This window comes from Equus caballus, chromosome 27, assembly GCF_041296265.1.
Source record: "Equus caballus isolate H_3958 breed thoroughbred chromosome 27, TB-T2T, whole genome shotgun sequence".
Taxonomy (NCBI): Eukaryota; Metazoa; Chordata; class Mammalia; order Perissodactyla; family Equidae; genus Equus; species Equus caballus.
The window spans coordinates 53,285,981-53,308,110 of NC_091710.1; the positions used below are offsets into that span (position 1 = coordinate 53,285,981).

The 22,130-nt window shown below is 42.0% G+C and overlaps 1 protein-coding gene across 2 annotated transcripts in view; it reads left to right on the top strand.

The window, feature by feature from the left end:
- The first annotated feature begins 2,595 nt into the window (after positions 1-2,595).
- Positions 2,596-22,130, top strand: part of CSMD1 (CUB and Sushi multiple domains 1) — a 1,833,881-nt gene continuing 1,814,346 nt past the window's right edge. For both annotated transcript variants that reach the window (XM_023630572.2, XM_023630573.2), the window contains exon 1: positions 2,596-3,317. In XM_023630572.2, coding sequence (XP_023486340.1) covers positions 3,233-3,317 — 85 coding nt within the window. In that variant the 5' untranslated portion in view covers positions 2,596-3,232. The remainder of the gene's footprint in view (positions 3,318-22,130) is intronic.

Consider the following 22,130-nt stretch of genomic DNA (forward strand, 5'->3'; position numbering starts at 1 on the left):
AATACTATTTCTAGCGCTGCTTAGCCAGGATCCCGAGACTATGGACGGTCGTGTGCTTAGGGTGGGAAATGGAATAAAAGAACTCAGTGCAGAAATGCAATGTTCCAGGCACCGCAGGACAATGCAGAGAAGTGGTCACAGAGCTGCCTGGTGTGAGTTCTCCACAGAACCTCTCTAATTCTAATCCCATTTGGTTAATCTTGCTCTAAATAACTGGTATTAGAATTGCGATATAAATCAATGCTTTCACAGTCATTTAAAAATCAAAAGGGGAAAAGCCTTCAGGAACCCAATAATAGGCTTCATCTATAGCCCGATAACATAAAGGATGCAGGAGTGTCTGGAGGGGCATTCAAACAACGAGTAAGGAACCTCAGATTAGATAAGAGAAAGAAGACCAAGGGACCACCGATTTCTCTGCAAACACCCAACAAGGAAAGCTTGCACTAGATGGCAGCAGAGCCTCATGTTTTCCTTCCAAAATAAAAAGGGCCTTGAGATCTTGGGGGAAAACATCGCAATATTAATACACAAACACAACCATATTACAAAATCAGCCTATCTTATTTGACAGGCATCTCCCACCCTCTTCATACTCAGGATCAAGAAATAAGTTGGCATGAATCATTGTAACAATCTGATGTATGATCTGGCCAAAAATATGCCCCATATAAATAACAGCTAACATGGGCAGTTACTCGTAATTGGGATCATTATTTCTTAAAGATGTGAATAGATTTTTTGCACCCAGAGAGAGGAGGTGGTATTCAAGACTTCAAGCAGAACCCAAGAAGTTCAAGAGCCTGGAGCCCCTCACAATTATGTGTGAAGGTGTTCAGTTTCGAAGGTGACACTCAACATTGCTGATTTGGATCCTAATAAAGTAAAAATCATCTATGAGTCCAGCCCAGGATGGTTAGATTTTGGAAACGTTTTTTAATGGCAGAAATCCTTCTTGGTGACAAGCGTCATTAGGAATAGCAGTGCAAAGACAAGACGCCGTTTCACAAGGAGAAGTCAGCTCTTTAGCTCTTAAAAAAGATCAATTTTTCCTGATGAGGAGCTCCAAATGAGCTACTGGAACACTTAACGGGGCTCAGAAAGCGTTTTTTGTTCACTTGCTGAGTTACAGGTACCATCTGGTGTCTGATTTAAAATCCCAAAGGGGCTGACCCTCCCCTCGTCGACATGCCTAGTTCAGCCTAAAGAATAGAATTCATGGATCCCACTGGGAATTCCCCTGAAATTGAGCCATTCTGTCTTCTTATTCCGCCTCCAGGGAAACCCAAGGCAAAATAGGTCTCTGGAAATGGAAAATGCCAGTCCTCTCTAGGACTGCAACTTTCAGAGAAGCACAGTTGGCTCTTCATATTTAGAAGCTCACGTCTCTATGACAGAGACAAGAGTTTTGATGGTGGGTCTAATTGTTCTTGGTAGGCTATAAGGAAACTAAGGAAATCAGGTTTTGGTGCTTAAATTTCAAGATTGTAGCCTTTCATTTTCGGGATTCACCATCACATTCTTCTGTAGCCTAGAGACCACTGGGACAAGGGGAATCTAACAAAAATAAAGCAAGGTATAAAACATTATGAACATGTCAGTCTATTTAATCTCGAAGACTGACTGTGACAAAATGCTGGTGGAATGAAGCACCATGACCAGTGGCCAACAATGGGTCTTCCATTTCACCAGAATCCGTCACTGAGGTGGATGATACAGTCTTCAGTGTGGTGGGTATACTGTTTCCAGACACACAGTATAATCCTCTCTTACTAAGGTGTGGGGTTGCCATGTTCTGGTCCTTCCAATCCTGTAGTGAAATTACCTAAATCTTTTTGGTTAAGAATGGGGAATCCTTTAAATGTCTCTTTGTGAATACTAGCACTAACCTATGGTTTTTTTTTTTTCTATAAACTTATCACCTTCCCCTAAAATGCTTTGCCTCACATGTTCCCCAGAGATTGCAGGAATACTTCCTCAGTTTGGGGATGTGGATGAAACCTAGTTCATTCTGTCAAGTTCTGCTCTTCTAGAGTTCTGTCCGTCTCCTACCTTCATCCCTTAGCACATTCTCAGGAGCACTATGTCTTCTCTCTTCAAGTCCCTGCCGAACCCAATGAATTTTACATAGAGTTTCACCTGAAAGAGAGCCAACATGCCATCTCTCAAAACCAGACCCGGCTATCAATTCTGGAGAGTCTTCCTAATTTTGGATTTAATCTGCACCTGAAGTTTGTGCACAGATAACCCTAACACAACCTAAGGCAGGAAACAGGAAAATCGTTGTAATTCCTTGCAAATACATAGTCATCTCGCCAAAGATGATTTCTAAAATTTTTTTTTAATGTTTATTTTTCTAGCTTGGAGTTAGAGCTTGTGCAGGTACTCTTTCCACCTGCATTTCTTTTCTAAGTTATTCAGGGGTCTTCTTTCTGGTCAGAGAGATCAGCAGATGGAGGCAGCCTCTGGCCCCTCTGAATCCCTCTAGTTTACTCGAGTTGCCCCGTTGCATCGCCTGTCCCGGTGTGTGGCGTGGGTGTCCCCTACCCCGGCGCCCAACAAGTCTCCTTTCTCCAGCCTGCGCGCTGCTGCGCTGGAGTCCGAATGGAGCGCAGCACGGCGCGGGGAGCCCAGGGCCCGAGGCTGGGCTCTGTCTAGGATTGCGTTGTGCCCAGCCTCCTTCCCCTCTCTGTGGGTAGGGATGGTTGAGTCCAGCCACCACGGCAGCGGCTCCTTGTGCCGCTAGCAGCCTGTCTTCTGCGCTCTCCGCCTTTCCTCTCTAGACTGGATCTCCTCCCCCCGCGCCCCCTCCCTCCCGCGGCTCCCACTCGCTGGCTCTCTCTCCAGCTGCCTCCGCTCCAGGTCTCTCCCGGCTGCGCGCGCTCCTCTCCCCGCCTCGCCCCCTCCCGCAGCCTCGCCGCCTTGGTGCCTTCCTGCCCGGCTCGGCCGGCGCTCGTCCCTGGCCCCAGACCCGCCAGCCTGGTGTCGGTGCTCGGAGTAGCTCAGCCCTGCAGTGGCTCGGACCCGATGCTATGAGAGGGAAGCGAGCCGGGTGCTCAGACCTGCAGGAGGCGTCGGATGCGCGGCCGGTCTGGGGACAGGGATCTCTCTCCTGCTCGCCTTGCCCTCTGGTGATTATTTGGCTCTGTTCATAGCCCTGCCGTTCCTCGGAGGAGACGGGCACATCTGAGAAGAGCCATCGGTGTCGTGTGCGTGTGGAATATCTGCAGACATGACTGCGTGGAGGAAATTCAAGTCGCTGTTCCTGCTTCTGGTGCTGCTGGTTCTGTGCGCGGGGCTCCTCACTGCAGCTAAGGGTAAGAAGGCTTGCTTGCTGCCGGGGGAGATGGGCGAACCCTCCGAGGCCCCGTTTGCGAACGCAAGTGTCTGTTTTGAGGAGGGAAGGGTGCCGAGTCGCTGGCATCTGCCGGGTGGCTCTCCATCGCGGACGTTTGGGGAATGCAATGTCCGGGAGCCGAGCTTCCATCGCGTTCTTCCCAACCCTCCTCTCCCCCGCCCCACCCCCGCCTCTCCTTCCCCCTCACTTGGGCTGAAACGAAATGTCTCTCTTTTCTCGGTGGTGTGGGTTGTTAGAGAGAGGGGAGAGAAACCCGAGTTGGGCTGAAACTGCGCTGTGGCGGGGCGGCGTTGCCTCCTTCAAGATGTGGGTACAACGGGTCAGGGTGGCTGGGGGTGGTTCCCAGGACTTTCTCCCCGGACCCAGAGCAGCTGGGCAAGTGGCCCTGGCCAAGCCGGCCTCGCAAGTTGGGTTCTCTAGGGGTTTGGGTTACCAACAGGCAAACCTGCCCGCCAGCTGGGCTCCCTGCACCCTGGCGCCCGTTCCGCGGTTCCTCCTTCCCCCTCCAGCGTCGTCAGGGAGAGAGGAGTAGCTACCTCGGTGAGCTCGCCCCCGCCTTCTTCTCCCCGGACTTCGTTCCGTGCAACTTGGAAGGAGCTGGCGAGGTGCGTGAGGAAAGCGGGGAGCCCTGGCTGGGATTCCAGCTCAGATATATTCGCTGTGGTCTCCGGGTTCTTCCCCTCGTTCCCCTCCCTGGTCAGGAGAAGGAGGCTCCCTGGGTAGCTCCTGGGGCTCGGAGCTCTGTGAACTTGGTTTTCTCCTTGAGATGAGTTAGGGAATGTTTTCCCCTAACTAGCCTACAGGCTGCAACCTCGGGGCTGGCAGGAGCTCCTGCACTTGTCTATTCTCTGGCAAAGAAAACAAGCTCCCTCTTGATTCCGAGAGAGAGTGTAGAGAGAGGGGATATTGATTGATTTTCACATCGGAAAGTGCCTGCCCCCATTTCCTCCTTTTAGCCTTCTTGGATGCTCTATCAGTCAACACCCATCGTCCCACTCCTGGGAATATATCTACAGAGATTTTTTTCTTTTCCTTTTTAAAGGATAAAGTACAAATCTTGTGGGGTTTCTTTTTTAATGGCCATTTGCTCTTTCCCACATAAAAATCCCCTTTCCTCTCTAGATTCTTCCATCTTCTTTTTCACCCATTTTCTGTTCCTTCAGTGTTCCAGATTCAAGGGTGATTGACAAGGCGAAGGAGGACTGTCTCTGGTTCCATTAGGAAACTCCAGATGGGCCTGGCCTGGAGAGAGGTGGAGAGAATGGCAGATTAGGCTTTCCCTCCCGGTGGCTTTCTCCACCTGGCGACCAGGGCCGGTTGAGGGCTGACCGCTAGGCACCAGCCCCTCCACAAACACACTCACCCTCGCAAAGGGTGTCTGTGGGAATGCGCCCCAAGATCCCAGGGAGCGCAGACGGTTGGTGTTCCTTGCCCAAGCTCCTGGTCGCTCGGGAATGAGGAGCCTCCCGCAGACACCGACTCTCTGCCTACCCGCCAGGCTCGGTCCAGACGCCCCGCCTCGGGCTCAGCTGTGGAGCCGCGGCAAAGGCACAGCCAGCAGAGCAGGGGCGGGCGGGCAGCGGCCTCCGGTCGCACTGGTCTGGCCGGGAGCCGAGAGGCGGAGCAGGAAAAGTGGAGGGCAAAGAGGACTCTCTCTGGGAGGTGTGCGCGGATGTGTGTTTCATGGGTCTGGGCAAGGGCTGGGGGAGAGGACCCGGCCTTGCCCAGCCAAGCTCAGGTGTGGAGAGGAAACAGCTACTACGCAACTCCACAAAACTTCCTGGCCTTTCCCCCTGCACTCAAAGCCCAGCTGGGCCCGGCCTCCTCCTTCCCCTGGCAGGCAGCTCAGTCTCTGAACGCACCATCGGTTCCCCACGGTTCCGCGCGCTCCGAGCGCCCTTCCCCCGCAATTAGCAGGGGTTGCTGCGTGGAGACGGCACTGGCCATGCCTGGGCTGCTTAATAATCCGTACACGTGTGTGCCGGGCGGATTTCGGCCCCACGCGGGTGGGCCTAGGAGCTAGGCTCAGGTGGGGGCGGGGAGGGAGGGTGTAGATGGGCTGGTGGTGTGCAGGGGTTGCCCGGGACAATCCCGGGGCCGACAGGGAAAGGGGCGCAAAATCCTGGGCGCCCCCCAAGCCTGGAAATCGCCATCTGCGCCCTGGGCGTTCCGGATCCGAGATGGAGAAGCCAAGTAGTGAAGTCCAGGGTCCCAGATCCTTAGCCTACCCGGTGCGATAGTAGGATATGTGTATGTGTGCCTGTATGTGTGTATTTGCGGGTGGAGGGGACGGGTTGGCTGCACTCCTTATGCTATTGACTAGCCCAGGCTGCGGAGGGTGCGCGCGGCTCCTTTATCACCCCAGCGGGGCCCACAGGAACAGGGGCGATTCTTCCCTGCGCCCCGCAGGGTCAAGTGCGAGCGCAAGGGACCAGATGGGAGTGGGCTGCAGGCAGGAAGCTGGTGACGCCAGCGCTGGAGTCGCCGTTTGTGTGCTCTGGCCGCTGGGGTGGGGTCGGGTCGCATTCCCCTTGCCCAGTAAAGCCCTGGTGGCCAAGGTCGGGCCTCTTCCTGGGGACGTGGGCATTCAGCCTCCGTGGCTCAGCCTCTCCAGGGGCGCCCCGGGGCGCCTGCGCGCAGTAGGGCTTTCCCGAGAGGAGCCCCGGGGAAGGCGCCTGCCACTGCCCTGGGAGCTGCGCCTTGTGAGCCCAGGTGGCGGCTCCCGCTGAGCCGAAGGCGGCGGAGAGTTTTTGATGCGTGGGGCGTAATTCGTGACCTGTTTGCGGAGTCGTGAAAGGCTGGAGGCAGCCGCAGTTGTGGTCACTAGAACCCGGTACCGTCGGTATCCGATCATCAGTTTCAGTTGACTGTGCTTTACGCTTCAATACAGCGTTGGGGGAACCCGGATTTCGCTTTTGATGTTTTCTTTTTGGATATTAATGGTTTTGTAAAGGTTGAGTCCCAGGTGTGCCTACCGCCTTAAAAGCAGCATATTTGCAGGGGCCGAGGGAGAGGGAAGAAAGCTTTACGTATTTTCATCTAGTAAATAGGTGGAGTAATTCATTTCGTGGGCTCTCAGATCTGCGCCCCTTTTCCGTGGCGGATCTACCGTCTGTTTGAGCAAACTTTGCTTCTTAATTGTTTTTTGCGTATATGCAGCAAGGACAATGAACTTGTTTGCAGGTTTTACTCAGAAAGCGTCCTAAAAAGCAGCACATGTAATAGTAGCCCTGTGATCTCACCAGAAAAAGCCAGAGAAAGGTGGAGTGTTTATCAAAATTCGCACTTCTAACATTGACTAACCCACTCAGCAAAGAGGTTTAAGCATGCATTGCCAAATGTCCACAGAAACCACGTAACTCACACGGGAAGAGAGAGAGAGAGAGAGAGAAACAGAGAGAAGCCTTCCCAAACCTGCATGCTTCTGTATGAATTACCTTTTAGCAATTCATATCACGAAGGATGCTGAGACCTTTCATTTGCTGGCCAGGTTCCTTTATGGCCAGGCCGCTCCACATATACTCTCTCCTGGAAAAGCCAGGGACTCCTGGGAATAAGCAGCTTTCATAGAAAACCCCTAATCCATCAATTACTAAAAAGGTGGACCATTTAACAGGAAGTTAATATTTCTGCATTCATGACTTGCTTAGCAAATCGCGTATACTTTTTATTGCGTTGGCAAGGGGATTAATTACTTTTTCAATTCAGAACTGTTCAGTCGAGCGCTATAAATTCAGCTAGTGCTTCTGCAACACCTATATAGTTCTTAGTATAGGATTTTAAGTCCTTCAAAGGGTAAGCCAAGGGGAGAGTTTCTTCCTGAGTGGCAGGTTTTGTAAACTTGACTAGTAGGAGAATGACATCTCATTCAACAAGTGCAGAGAACCAAATAGCAGGAAGTAAAGTAATAGTAGAATTCTCCCAGGTCTCAAGCATCCCCAGTAACACAGGCCTCAGAGGAAGGGCAATCGCGACTTTTATATTGGCTCTCAGCTGGCCAATCATGCTAAGGAGACTGACACAACTACAGTGCTTAAAAGTTCCTGCAGGCAAACAGCTCCTCCTGGGGGCAATGCTCCCTTAGTCTTCAGTTTATTGTCTCAAACAAACACCAGCAGAGCTTTGAAAATGTCAAGAAAATGGTTCAGCTTCCTTTAAGAAATAGATAAACAAAGGCTCAGTGGCCGGTTCGTGCTTATTGCAGCCAATCCAGCAAATCCAGTGTAGACATTTCTAAGCTGTCAAAATGCAAATGGCATATTAAATACTCTGTGCTCTACTGAATTCTAAATATGCCTCTGGTAGATTTTCTGCTGAGCTCATAGTGAAAATAAGCCACTACAACTTGCATACATACAATTTAAACAGACTTTCCCTTTGGCCTTTTATATTTCTTCTGGTTAGTTTCCTTTCCCTCTTAAATTAAGAAGAACTTGAATGGGTACTCCTTGCACTGAATAGATGACAAAGCTATGTCATCTTTTATTTTAATATTATTTGTTTAGCTAATAAATCGGAGGTAATCTGAGTCAGGTGTAGCTATTATACAGCCTACAGTATTTGTACCTTTGAGTTGCATGGGCTTATTTAAAAGCCTGTTGGCTTTTTGCCAGTAGAGTAGGACCTTGGATTGCTGGTCTAGCAGTGGTAACTGATAAAATCAAACCAATTCCACTCTGTGGTCTGGCCACGGTAACAACAGAGGTGGCTACTATTTGAAACAGTGGAACTGGCTTGGATGTGCCACCTGGAGCAAAGAAACAGACACTTTGCTACTTTGGCTGGATTGAAACTAATTAGTCCTGAAGGAAATCAACCCTTTGACCTTGCCTTGAATTGTACAGCCACTAGACACAGCTCACTGGATGTCCCTTTCAGAACAAATCATCGGTATGAAAATCAACTAATTCTATTTAGTTGTTTGCCTAAGTGCAAGGAAATAAGTTTCTTCCAAATTGACTTTAAGATGACCTTAAATGACCTTTGACTAATTGTTGTCTATGTTTAGAGTGAAACTTAGTCCCTAGTACTGAAATTGAGAAGTAACAGCATTAAAATTCCCATTATGTAAAAAAGAAGAACATTATTTCATTGAACTGGTTGAAATTGATTGAAGGAGCTTTGTCGAAATAAAGCACAACTTGTAGGTTTTTTTCTCCAGCAGAGCAATGTTTTGGGATGCAGAGTATGAAACATGAAACACTTTTTTCCTGTTTGAGTTAAGTTGCAGTTTCTTTAAACCATTTCTATCAACCCCTAATTTCTGGGAGAAGAAAACTCCATCGGTGCTTTAGGGAAGTTACACCATCTTTATCCTCCAACATCTTTGTTCTAGCTGGATGAGAGATTTCATCATTTCTCACTTAACAAAACATTCTACTGAGGAATAACATGTCCTCAAATTAACTTGATTTAGAGTCGGTGTTACTTTGACCCACAGTGGCAACATTTATCTCTAGCTAAGTTCTTCGGTGAATGAAAAAACATGCAGGCATGGACGCTTGTTAAAAATAACTACTATATCTTTTATGTCTCTCATACATTTTGAAGTTTATTGTTTGAGATCTTCCTGCCTTATCTTGTACTAGTTGTAGCTTGGGGAAAACTATAAAAAGAAAAGGGATATTTCGGTATTCTCGTTCTGTCCAATATAAGTTTAGAATAAAAGGGATACTTCCAATTTAATGCTAATAATCTTAATGTGAGTCTGCCCCCATTGTTTGGAAAGTAGTAAGTCATGAATAATGCTTTGTGATTTAAAAATTATCCTTGTTCCCAATATGAGATCAGGGGAGATGACAAGCATGAAGAAATCAAGTTGTTGGTGCCATTTCCCAATTTTTTCACTTATGAGTCACTTTTAGACCATTATTGCAACCTGAGATTTGAATTATATAAAATATTGGCCCCATTCTAAGTAACTTTCATTTATTTATTTTTTGGTTTTCTGTCCTTTGGAGACACTCCAGCTCAATATACTTCAAGAAAAACTAGTATGACATATAGATATTATCAATGTAAATTCACCTTTCTCTGAGTTCTCCGGGTAACTAAGTCACTTCAGTCCCAATGGAATCAAAGCAGCTTTTGAGGACGTTGAGGATTTCCCCAATATATTGTGGCAACACTCTGTGTTTTTGTACTAAACACGTCAGCTTTATGGTGTAGAAGTTGGCATTATGACCATGATGTAGACTTTTTGAATACCCTTTTGCAAACTTTGTGTGTATAAGAATCACCCGAGGGGCCCTCCCCATGGCGCAGCGGTTAACTGTGCACGTTCCACTTCGGCAGCTGGGGTTCCCGGGTTCGGATCCCGGGTGGGGACATGGCACTGCTTGGCAAGCCATGCTGTGGCAGGCGTCCCACATATAAAGTAGAGGAAGATGGGCACTGAGGTTAGCTCAGGGCCAGTCTTCCTCAGCAAAAAGACGATTGGCAGCAGATGTTAGCTCAGAGCTAATATTCCTCAAAAAAAAAAAAAAAGAGAATCAACTGAGTTCTTGTTTACATGCAAATTCTAAGGCCTCTCCCCCAAGTGATTCTGAGTAACTGGGTTTTGGGTGATGTCAGAAATCTGCATTTATATATGTATATATATTATCTATCAATTTATCTATCTACCTACCTATCTATCTATCCTACTTCCCTTTTAATAAAAAGCATCAAAATCTAATAACATATTCACTGAGCCTTCATAGGCTAATTAGCCCACACTTGATTTCATGATGAATATACTATATTATGAAATTGTGCAATTATCTCAGAAGATTTCTTCTTTATCACTAGTGCCTCCATTATCAATGTTCATCGTTCTATCCTGTTTTATCTTTCTAAAAAAATAGTTCTACAGCAAAGTGGAAATTCAAGCTCCATGTCCGTACTGTTTATATTATGGGAAGACTTCAAGGGATAATTACACTCTTTCATATAAAAATACTGTGCGAATGACTTATTTTATTTTTTTCTTTTAAGGTTTAGTATACTCTGATATGATTAGTGTTATGTAAGAAAGAGCTAAATGTTAGATTAGAATTAGAATTATTTTGGGAGTGATCTCTAATGAATTAAAGGCCTTTGAAATTAATTGTGAATTCTAAGCAGTCTTTTTCCAGATGCTTGGTGAATTTCAATGCCTTTCTTCAGAGAAACTTATTTATTTCTCCTCTTATTTTTAATAGAAAATATCTTCATTGGTCTTTTACAAGTGAGTAATTTTCTACATGAAGTTGACATGCATGTAAAATATATGCTGGACTTTCACCATTCATGATGGTTCTTAAAACCTTACCTGATGACTCTGAGTGAATTTTCGCTTCCTTTTTCTATCAGTAAATTGATAATCAACACTACAAATCTTTGATTATTATGCAAATGGGTAATCTTCAGGGTTATAGAAAGTTAAACAGAGATCCTTCTTATGAAAATGGTTTCTCCTGAACTTAATGATACTCGCTTTTCTTTGAAAGAATGGACCATAAGAGTGTGTTCAAAGGCCATCAACAATTTTTGTCTCTGTGTTTCAAACTATTCCTTTTTTTTTTTACTGTTAAGGAAGTGGTGTACTTTGATGTATAATACAGCTGTGGATAGATAGGACTTGCAGGCTATGATTGGCACTTCATACAGAGGAGAAGAGGGACCCTGGCAGCATAAGAACGGTCATATTTTTACAAGAAATTAACTGAATTGAGCAGATACTTCCCTTTATGCACTAGAAATGTGAATTTCTTCAGCATCAATCTTGCATTTCTTGTTCTTTTTGTTTTTTCTTTATAAAAGATAATTATTGTGAATAATCTAAGATAGATTCAGCTGTTGAGATATTCCTTTGTAGCGTTGGCTCTACACATGAGGTTGCAGGTTACCTACTCGAAATGCATGCTCCATTTTATGTGGAAATGATATGAAGTTTTCAAAATATAAATTCTTTTTTTTAAATTTGTAAATAGTGTCAAGAGAAAGTCAAGTGAAAAATATCATCCTATTACTGTTAAGTGGAGTTACTTATATTTATTGATAGGTTTAAGTATTTAGGTGGAACTACTATCATCTGAGGAAAATATACATGTTTTTAATCTGTTATCATCCTTAACACTGACAACCTGGGAGCCAAAGCAGAGATTTGGGAAGTCTAGACTCTTAACTAGGATTTTAGTAATCATTTTGCTCACTTGAAGAATTATGGTGTACACCAGCAAGAATCACTCAGTTCGATGTCACTGGAATTCATGAGCCTTTACTATTTACCTACACATTATAGTAAAGAAGAAGTTGAGTTCGTGATTACATTTATGGAATTTTCATTCTTCAAAAAAAACCACAAAAACTAAAATCACTTGACTTAATTAGTATTTACTCAAATATTAGAGTGTGCTTGAGATATTGGAGAGGAGTTCCTGTAAGAGGTGGAATCTTGATAGAGCCTCAAAGAATGGAGGAGAAAGGGAACAGGAACAAAATCAAGGAGAATAAGGGTGAGGATATTACGATCTGGCCTGAGCACAGCTGAAAGCACCCCTCCTTTCTTGTTTTTTAGCCTCGTGAGGGCCAGGTTAACTGTCAGGCATGTAGATGAACCTATAAATATTGATGCTTATTGAAATCCTCCTCAGAATTTTTTCTATAGCTCCTTAAAGCTAAAAGTTCAAATGTGAAGGAATATAAACTAGCCCCCGGGACTATTTTCTGAAATAGGCAAATGTGCAGCATATTTTAGTCCTTCCTTGCTTCTTTCCTCCTACAGCCAATGGGTGAAACCCTTGTTTAGTTTGGGAATCTGTTTCTTGGAAACAAGAATTTTTGGCGTTTTTAAACTCTTTTTTGCAAATTCCACGAATATTGCTATTAGCGTTGTTTTTGTTGTAATGACCTCTAAAATATAATGCTAATAGAACATTGGGTGGGTAACAAAAGCACTTTTTGGTTTACTGATTTCCCGGCAGTTTGTAGTGGCATCTTAAGTATATACTTCTACAGAAGACAGCGTGCTTCCCCTGAACTGACTTTCAAAGCACTTTATAATCTGGCTTCCACTTCTTCCAGCTCTTTGTCCTTCCTGTTAGTGACTTCCACTTCAACCGAACCAGTTTAATGCACATCCTAAATGCACCTTTGATTCCATCTATCCCAAGCCTACCCACTTGGAATTCACTTCTAGTTACCTCTCCCGTTAATTGATTACCCAATCTTGCCTTCATCTAAATTTCTTTGTCACTTACTATGTTTCACAATCATTGGTTATAACATAGGAAATCATGAGTTTGGGATCTTTTTAAAAAAAGTTGTTTCTTTGCTGGTTTTGTTTGTTTATTTACATCATTCTTACTGAATAGATCTTAAAGTCCTGGAAGATTGAAAGACGCTCTTGCAACTATCAAACTGTCATAGAGATTCTTTGTACATTCACTGTTTCTTCAAAGAATAAACACATGTTCTCGTATACTTGATTCTGTCCATTTTTTTATTGAATCAAATTAATGTGTTGAAAATATTTTGTGAAAAGACTCATAGAAGAGAGATGACCTGTGGAAGGTGACAGTAGTGATTTCTCCAAGTCGCTGTGTATGATTGATTTATTCACATACCTAGGCTAGAACTTGTCAAAATAATTAGCTTTGAAACCCTGTATCCAAGTTATTATTTTGCCATCCTTATTTGACTCGTTTGTGTGTGTGTTTTTCCCATAATTGTTTCTCTTTGTGTACAGAGGAAGGTATCTGGGATTTTGCATTTTTTTCTTCTAATGATAATAATTTAATGATATTAGAGCTTGTTCAGCTGATACGTCAACCTACAATTGTCATTTTGATCTTCATGACTATTTTGTCTCTCAGCCTTTTAATGTAAAAGAATTACATAAGAGGATTATGGAACAAAGAAGAACTAATCAGTCTCTTTCTTTTACCACTGCAATTACAAAATTACCTTTCCAGTGTTCTTCACTGACAACAAGAGAAATAGAAGGGATGTGTTGTCAGGATATTTGAAAGATGAGGAGTCATCTGACCTGAAAGTCCCAGAACGATAGTCAACCTGAACTTTGGGGTATGATTTATATCTCCTAGCAAATGTGTTTTTCTTTCAGTTCTAAGACGGGTAGACAATAAAAGGCCTTTTAAAGAGAGTTGGTATAAAAATAATATAAAGTGTTATATGACAAGGTGAAGTGACAATCATTTCTTTTTGGAAGTGGGTTCTCTTACTTTGATATTTAAGAACAGAACCTGTAAGAAGGGAAAAAAGTACGTAAGTTAGAGATCTGGTGTCATTTCTTGCAGTCTTAAAATCAGAATAAGATATTTTTTATTTTTTGCCTTTTAATGACTACTCATTCTTTGTCCCAACTTGAGGAGGAAGAGAGACAGAAAGCAGAAGATATTTATAGCAAGATCATATTATGTGGTCCTCTTTTCCCACATTTATCCTTTATGCAGGACTAGACCCCCCTAGGAACAGTTAAGAGCTAGAAAACAGAGTTATGAAGATAGAGGGGAAGTGTTCCCTCCCGGTACTGTTCATGTTAGCTTGTCTATTGCTGTGTAACATTATTACCGCAAATCCAGACACTTAAACCAGCACACCTTCAGCATCTCACAATTTCTGTGGGTCAGGGGTCTGTGTATGGCTCTGCTGGGTCACACAAATCTGCTCATGGTCTCGCCAGCTGCAATCAAGGTGTTGACTGGGACTTCAGGCTCCTCTAAAGCTCCTCTGGAGAAGGACTCACTCCTGTGATGACTCAGGTGGCTGGCAGAATTCCACTTCTTGTGGTTGTGGGACTGAGAGCTTCAGTTTATTGCTGACCATTAGCCAGAGCTCACCCTCACTTCCTAGAGGCCGTCCACAGTTCCTTGCCATGTGGGACTTCCCATTTGGGCTCCGAGCCAGGGAAGGAGAGACGCCAGCAAGTCAGGCGTTACAAGCTATATGTAGTCACATAATCGTGGACACAAAATCACGTGTAGCCTGTCACTTTTACCCTATTCTCTTGGTTAGAAACAAGACCCAGGTCCTGCTGACCTCTTGGGGGAGGGGAATTCCACAGGGGCATAAACATCAGGAGGTAGAGATCACGGGGCCACCTTAGGAGTCTGCCCACCACACTGTCCTAGAAATACGTTAATTTAAAAAGAGTATTGTCCAGTTAAGAAGAAAAGGGTCTAGGACCTGACTAAAAATGGGCAACAACTATAAGTAGGTATTTAAAAGAGAACAAACATAAATAATAAATGTGGGAAAATATCTCTAAACTTATTATTGATCAAAAGAATGAGAATTGAACTATATTATTTTTTTCCCTAATGTATTTGTGAAACTACAATTGACATGTCACATGTTAGCGAGTGCATAGGGAGATCATATCCGTACACTATTGTTGTCTATCTAGAAAAATTTAAGGGGGAGATAATTGGCCATACCAATCAAAATTCTAAATTATCAGATATTTTAACCCAGAAATGTAATATATCCTGCAGCAATATATGCTTGTTTAACCCTGTCTCTAATAATGAAAAACTAGAGCTCACCCAGCCATCATCCTAAAATAGCTCAGTAAGTTGTTGTGTGACACACTATATTGCCTATATGAAAGTGTTCCAATGGTAAAAGGTTGAGTTAAAAATTCAAAATAGTATGTATATTTTGTTCTCATTTTCGTGTAGGGAAAAGGCAAGCTACTTCTATGCACATGTAGAAATATCTGAAAAGATGCACACATTAGAGCATTGATGTTCAAATGTTTGATTTTTGAATAACTGTGTCAAGCTTCTCTAAATAAAATAATAATTCTTAAATTAAAAAGGATTACTTGAAAAAAAAAAAGGACAGGTAGCCCTTATCAGATCATATTTATGGGCAGAGACAGATTATAAGATTTTTGAATTTGAAGTGATCTTCAAGTTTATAAATCAAAAACTCCTTAGTATTACTCGTGTTCAGAGAAGTCAAGTGTCTTGCACAAATTCATAGAGAGCATTAAGGCAGAGCTCAATCTAAGTGAACGCTCTTCTCATGGGAGCCCAGATGCCTCTTGGTGACCCAGCACTCCATCTTCCCACACACCAGACCAAACTGGCTGTGTGTCTCCCTCCCAGTGCTTTTCCGTCCCCCTCTGATGTGAGTACAGGAGGAGCACGGAGTGGTTCTCCTGATGTAATACTCTGAAAAGACAGCATGACAAGGAAAGTTCTGGGCTTAAATTTAAAACCTAAGATTATCCTGCTGCTGGAGAAGTACGATATTCAACTTTTACTCTTCTGAGATGGTCCAGAACCACTGGGGATGCTGCAAGACCCTCAGGAGCCTAGAAACATGTTAAAGGATTTTGCTGCTTTGTTAAATACCTAACTACAGTGATTTCTTTTAGGTCATTGAAAAACACAGTGCAGCGATCAATGACTTTGTGTTAACTAGTTAATATATTTTCTATCAATATAATTTGGATGATGCATGTGTCGTTGCAGAATATTTAATTCTGAAGAACTCAACATGTTAAATTCCACCACAATGAAATATTTTATTTGCTGGCACTTCTCAAATTACTATAATTAGAGAATTCCATGTTTAAATTTCTTAATGATTGAAATAAGTTGAATTATGAAATAACTTTGCAGAAGTGAAAACCAGTTTATTTTTTATGTTGGCATTTAACATCATATGATATGGCAATTTGTCTTAGTTTTCATGTGCTTAGGGGTTCCATTTTGGAGAGAATAGTAGCACAGAAATGCTGTGTTTTATGTTTGACAGCATCCTCTGTGAAGCTAAACGTAAGGGTTCAGTTCCTGCAGCTGCCCCTCATAGTGTGTGTCTTGAAAAATATGATATGAAACTCTCTGACACACAGTTTACTCATCTTTGCAAAGGGGATGTTAACTGGACTCAGTATTACAAGGATTAGATGAATAAGCACATGTAAAAATCTTAGAACAGCGCCTGGCATTACTAATCTTAGATAAATAGATAAATGTTAAATGTTAGATAATTGTTAGCAACGATTTTATTATAGCAACTGAAAAACTAGACTCTCAATTCTAGAAATGGTCACAGAAGTACTATTGGAAAAAGCTCTATTTTTCTGGAGAGAAATTATTTGTAAGTGGAGATTAATAATTATATTTGGATATACTGAGTGTCTTATATTTATAAGAATAATCCTGATACTAGTTCCTAGAATTGTTTAGGATGTACAAAATGCTTTTAAATTCCTTAATTCATTTCCAGATTAAAAATTAAAGATTTCTCAGTTAAGTCAAGTGATAATAGCATCAAAATTATGATTTGACCTTGTGCATCACATTCAGCTTGAATAAAATTAAATTCTCAGTATAATCACTTAGAGCAGATTTGTTTTAAAGTCCGTTATTATCAGGAAGCCTTGGACATTTGGAGTGACCATGAGAGGAACAATCAAAGAAAATAGTAGAAAACTTTACAAAGCAGAATTGCTCTGAAATTAAATTTGTCTACACATCCTGGGGTATTGGTTGTGAGTATTCTAGACAACCATGTGGTGCTTCTGTGTCTTGAGAGTTCATATATTTTTCTAGTTGCTTAGTTTTGCCCAAGAAAAGTATCTGAAGCTATTTTTAAAAGGACGGTTGAAACGGTGTTACTTACTGATTGAACCTTGTGAAAAACATAGTAAAACTGAGTCTATGCTAGGCGAAATAGTAAATGTATTACTTTTCTGAAAGTGAAAAACAATCAGTGGAATTGGAGACTCAGGGGTGAGTAAAATCTTTCAAATGGTTAAGGGCTTATTCATTGACTTAAATGTTTTATTTCCCCCCACTACATGAGGCAATCACTGCTAAATTGATATAATCTGGCTCTTTCCTTCTGGTTTAGGCTTCCTGGTTTAGTGTCTCAAGACTCAAGTGTGATTGATTGACCACTGACTTGAACAAGCTGCCCATACCCCATGTGCCTGCTCTAAGTGTGAATACCTGTGTTGTGATGTTAAAAGGTAGGGTCCCCATGTGTGAAATCCCAAGTTATAGTGACAAAAATAAATCCCAAGTTGTGACATTAGAATAAGGTGTTCTTTCCAGGGTCACATGATGCAGACATTCAAAATAGGCTCCCTACAACTCAAGTGTCCATTAACCAAATACAAACTCTTCAAAGCCAGGTATGCCCAGTTTGACCATCGATGTGAATGTGTCTCTCTCCCACCTGATGAGGCCAAGCACATGCCAACAATGAAGACCTATAACATAGCAACTCTGTAGGTCCTGCAGAGAAGAAGGACTTAATGAGGGCCTGGGTATTGCAGACTCAATGAATATGTGAGTGAATGAGTTGATTAAGTATTTAATGGATTGTTCCCCTCCTTGGACCTTGCTCAACCCATTCCTAGCAGGCCAGCCCTCTATTTACTCAATTAGGATCCTGCTTCAGGCCCCATTACTTTCACTCTCAGTACAATGTTGTGCAGTGAATGCCAACTTGGCAGCAATCTAATTTGTGGTTCTGTAACTTGGTTTCCAAATGGGATCTCCTTCAGAGATGCTCACTCAACATTTCTTCACCAAGTGACCTGAGACCTAGGGTCTGCACGTCCTGTAAGGCAGTAGCTTTGAAAGGATGTGCATTCAGGAGGGTGATTTCAATGAGATCACCATAAATGTCCTCTTGAGTGAGGAGCTGTCTGAGTGATCTCCTCAGGAGCTCTGGGAACTTAAGTTTTTATGCCACTTTTAGAGCCAGAAAGCAGGAGACATTCTTCCCCAATGTGTACCAGACCATGAACATGCACACGCCACTCACACAAAATAGTTTCTTCTTGCTTAAAATCATTTGGCCTGCGCCATGGAAAGATCTGCTAAATGAGTTTATGATTAGTGGCGCTGTGTTTTTATTAAAGGAGAAACTGGCATAAACCTTCCTGCCTTGTTTCAGAAAGTGGAATTTTAAGTTTTAGTCTTATCCTTGCAGAATAGTTCATACTCTGCTTGGTTGTTCTTGAAGGAGCCATGCAATTAATTAAATATATATATTTTTTAAAAAGGATAGAGATAGAAAATAGATAAGTAAAAGTACAAAATTCATGATTAACATTATATAAAAAATTGTAAGGACAAATGATTGATGAGAGCATGATCCATCTAGAGAAAAACACCAATATGACTGTTGGTAGTAAAAGTTGTATAAAAATGATCACTTCACCATCACTTCCCAGGGTCAGTTCAAGTACACGTGGGAGACGTCTGACAAATTGCAGTATTAGGGGAAAAAGACAACAACAGATGCCCTCATTCCACCACTTCAGAAAACACTTGATGCTCTAGTGGATTTTCTTTGTTTACAGCTGACTAGCAATGTATCTCGGCATAGCTGTAAGTATAGTTGCGCTAAAGTGGCACTTACTTAAATGAATATTTGATAAAGAAAGAGACCAGTGGAAGGAATAGATATGTACTATACCTACCATATCAAATTGATTCCAAAGATGAAACATTTGCAACAAGTCCATGTGAGACGTGAAGGCGGGGTTTATAAAAACAGCTAAGAATGCTGAAACAAAATGCCACCTCACCTTACTTAGGATGGAGGAAGGTAGTTGATGATTTTCAACACAAGATGCGTTTGATTTTAGGCTGTCTTTAAATTATTGGGTTCTTTTGGACCAGGTAAAAAATCAGTCCTTAGAGTTTTGTACATTTTGAACTTTATGCAAGCAAAGAGCTAAGAACAAAACAATATATAATGTTAGAGGAGCATTAGAAATCGTTGTATGTATTTTTATTAAAATTATATTTAAGGACAAACTTCTTTTTGCATTTTGTTAACATGCCTTCACTAATTTAGTGTGGTATATAAATAGAGGAAATAAATCTTTTAAGACATATTAAAAGAAAGTAAGACAAGGGGAGCTGCCATTTTTCAGGCACTTGCCCCATGTATTTTCAGATAGATTCTTAGACAAGAAGTCATGATTTGTGATAACTCCATAGAAATTACAAACGAATTATTGACCCTTATATTTAGGAAGTTATTACCCGCAACTGGACAAAATCTCCATTCCAAACCGGAAAGGCATACAGCTCCTTTTTCAAGCAGATTTGCTCATAGTAAATAAGAGGAGGTCAGTCTGAGCAGCACAGGAAACAAGGAGAATCCTTCCTGATTGGCTCCTCTTGGACCACTTGGCTCCACGAGCAGTATCTGCTGGTTCTTTTTTTCTTTCCTAGTATTGTAAATAGCATATACACAATTTATGACTGTCACAGGATTGTCCTAGTCTTCACTCCCACACATTTGGCTGCAATCTATTTACACAGTACATCAGGCGAAGCCGTGACCAGCTCATGGTGAATAAATGTCCCTTGGCCTACTTTTCCAATTACTATTCCATCTCTTTGGAGTCACACCTGCTTTCTTCAGAGGCCATAGCTGTACCAGGAGCCTAGAGAATGGGGTTTCTAGTTCAGCTCTGTTACGTTCTAGTTGGAGACCTCCCTGGGCTTCAGTTTCTTCATCCAGAAAAGAAATGGTTTGGTCCTTTCCTTTTCAGTTCTGACATGCTTTGATTTCTGTACTGAATGTCACAGCAATCAGTTAATCAATATGTACTTGCACTTAGAGGGCTATAGCAGAGTAGCCTAAATTCAATAAGGCCACTTGCAGCCAGCAGGTAGAAGTAATCCATGTGTGTGTATGTGTTTAAGTTTTCTTTTTTCTTTCTTGTTTCTAATGCCTTGAACTCAGTAATCCGCGGTCTCTCTCCTCAAATGACATGCAGCAGATAGTTCCTTTAATTAGTGTAAGTTGAAATTCGTTATTCTTTGAGCCTATTTCTCCTTATATTCTTACAACCCCTTTGAAAAATAGAAGTCACCTTGGTTTATAAAAAGCATCAGGGCCTCCGTTCCGTCTTAAGTCACTGCGACCACTAGGTCACACTGATTATGTTTATTATGTGGATCTTGCCCTTCTGGGAAGATAAGTGTTTATTGCAGCTTTGGGGTAGAAGCTTCCTTTCCCAGATTTATCACTAAACGCGAATGCCGTCTGGTAGGGCTGAAGGAGAAAGCTTCCATTTTCTCAAAGAGTTTGCCCTTTATAAATTTTGGAGTTGAATATACTGTCTAATAACTTTCTTTCTCTTTTTTCAACCCCAGTATCAACAGTAACAATAATTTATTATTATGTGGAAGTTTATATGGTTGCAAAGTACTTATAATGCTTAGTAGCATGCAGCATCTGTGGGAGACAGCTCAATACTGTATTTGATCATCTTACGTTTTCCTGACAAGGAGTTTGAGGCTCAGAAAGCCACCTGCTCCTACCCCCATGTTTTCGGTTGCACAGTGAAGCCAGGAACATTATTCTCCAATTTCTGTCTGAATCGTAGGTCTCTGAGTGTAGTCATTATTTCTTCTTATCTTCCAATGGCACAATACCGTTACCATGTAAAGAATGAAAAAAAAATCTATGTTGATGTTTATTTTTTATGAAACTATACTGTAAAATTCTGACTAGGGTCTTCTCCTGTGTACATACCTAGTGAACTTGCTGTCCAGTGATTTTTCTTGAAATCATTTTCCTGTGGTGATCATTCCCCTTTAGCACCTAATGATGTATACACTGTGTATGTAGAATCTTCTAAAGTTCTGTTAAACACTTTAACTATAGCTAGATTCCAAATGTGCAGCTTGGAAATAATCAAGGGAATCCTTTTAATTCTGCAGCTAGCCATTAACTGGCACGCTCAGCACGGTGAGACTGCGCTCTGTGAAATAAAACTGTGACCAGACAGGATCACCTAAAACTTCTCCTTGCCTTGGACTGCTTCACTTTAAATCATTTTCCTTCTTAAAAATTATTTTCCTTTTTACTTCTGGAAACAGACAGAATTTCGAGACAAAAGGTTTTCAGCTAGGTTGGTTGTGTTGGATATCTTATGTTGATATGAAAAGAATGAAGAATTCCTCAGATTGCCATATTCAATTCAGAAGCTCAGCCATTACATGGAAACCTAAGGTTTTCTTTTAAGTCTCTGGGTGAATAAAAAATAAATAAATACAATACAGCCCACCTGTTACCATGACTTAAGGCTTGAAGGGCTCTGGTCATGGGGCAGGTAAAGAAGTGATATTCTTAGATAGAACGCACTTAAAGGCATTTGGAAGATCTGTGAAGATACAAAATTCGAGAAGACTTTCTCAGACTTAAGTTTGATCACAGAGACTTTTTTATTCCTCACTACATGGGCAGAAATAAACTCCGTAGCTTTCAGTAGAAGTCAACAACATTTCTATGGTTTTTAAAATTGATTTTCAATGTAAACATGTATTACTTAAGTGCTAGAAAGAGTTCTAGAACCCAAACTGAAAAAAGTAATGCTTCAATACAGGCAAATTATATTTTCAGTACAAGTAAGTTTCACATATATTGTTGAAATTAATTCAAATATTTCTTCAGTTACCTTTATTGAGCATCACCTATAAGTTGAGTCCCATGCTGATTGCAGTAGATCCAAAGTAGATGAGATAAGGTCCCTGACCTCAAGGATTTACATTCCAAAAGGGTGATTTTCTCAATAGTGTAATCAGAATAATTGAAAAAGCACTAAAAAAGTTATAAAGTGTGCTGCAAGATATTAGATCTTCAAAGAAATAATATGTATTTCTTGATATGCTCTTACATGTAATAAATACAAGATAGCATGTGTTTTCATTGTCCAAGCATTCTGGATAATTTAGATTATGTACTGCTTTGCCTTCTTTGTGACATCTTTCAAAAGATGTAAGATATGGAATGATAG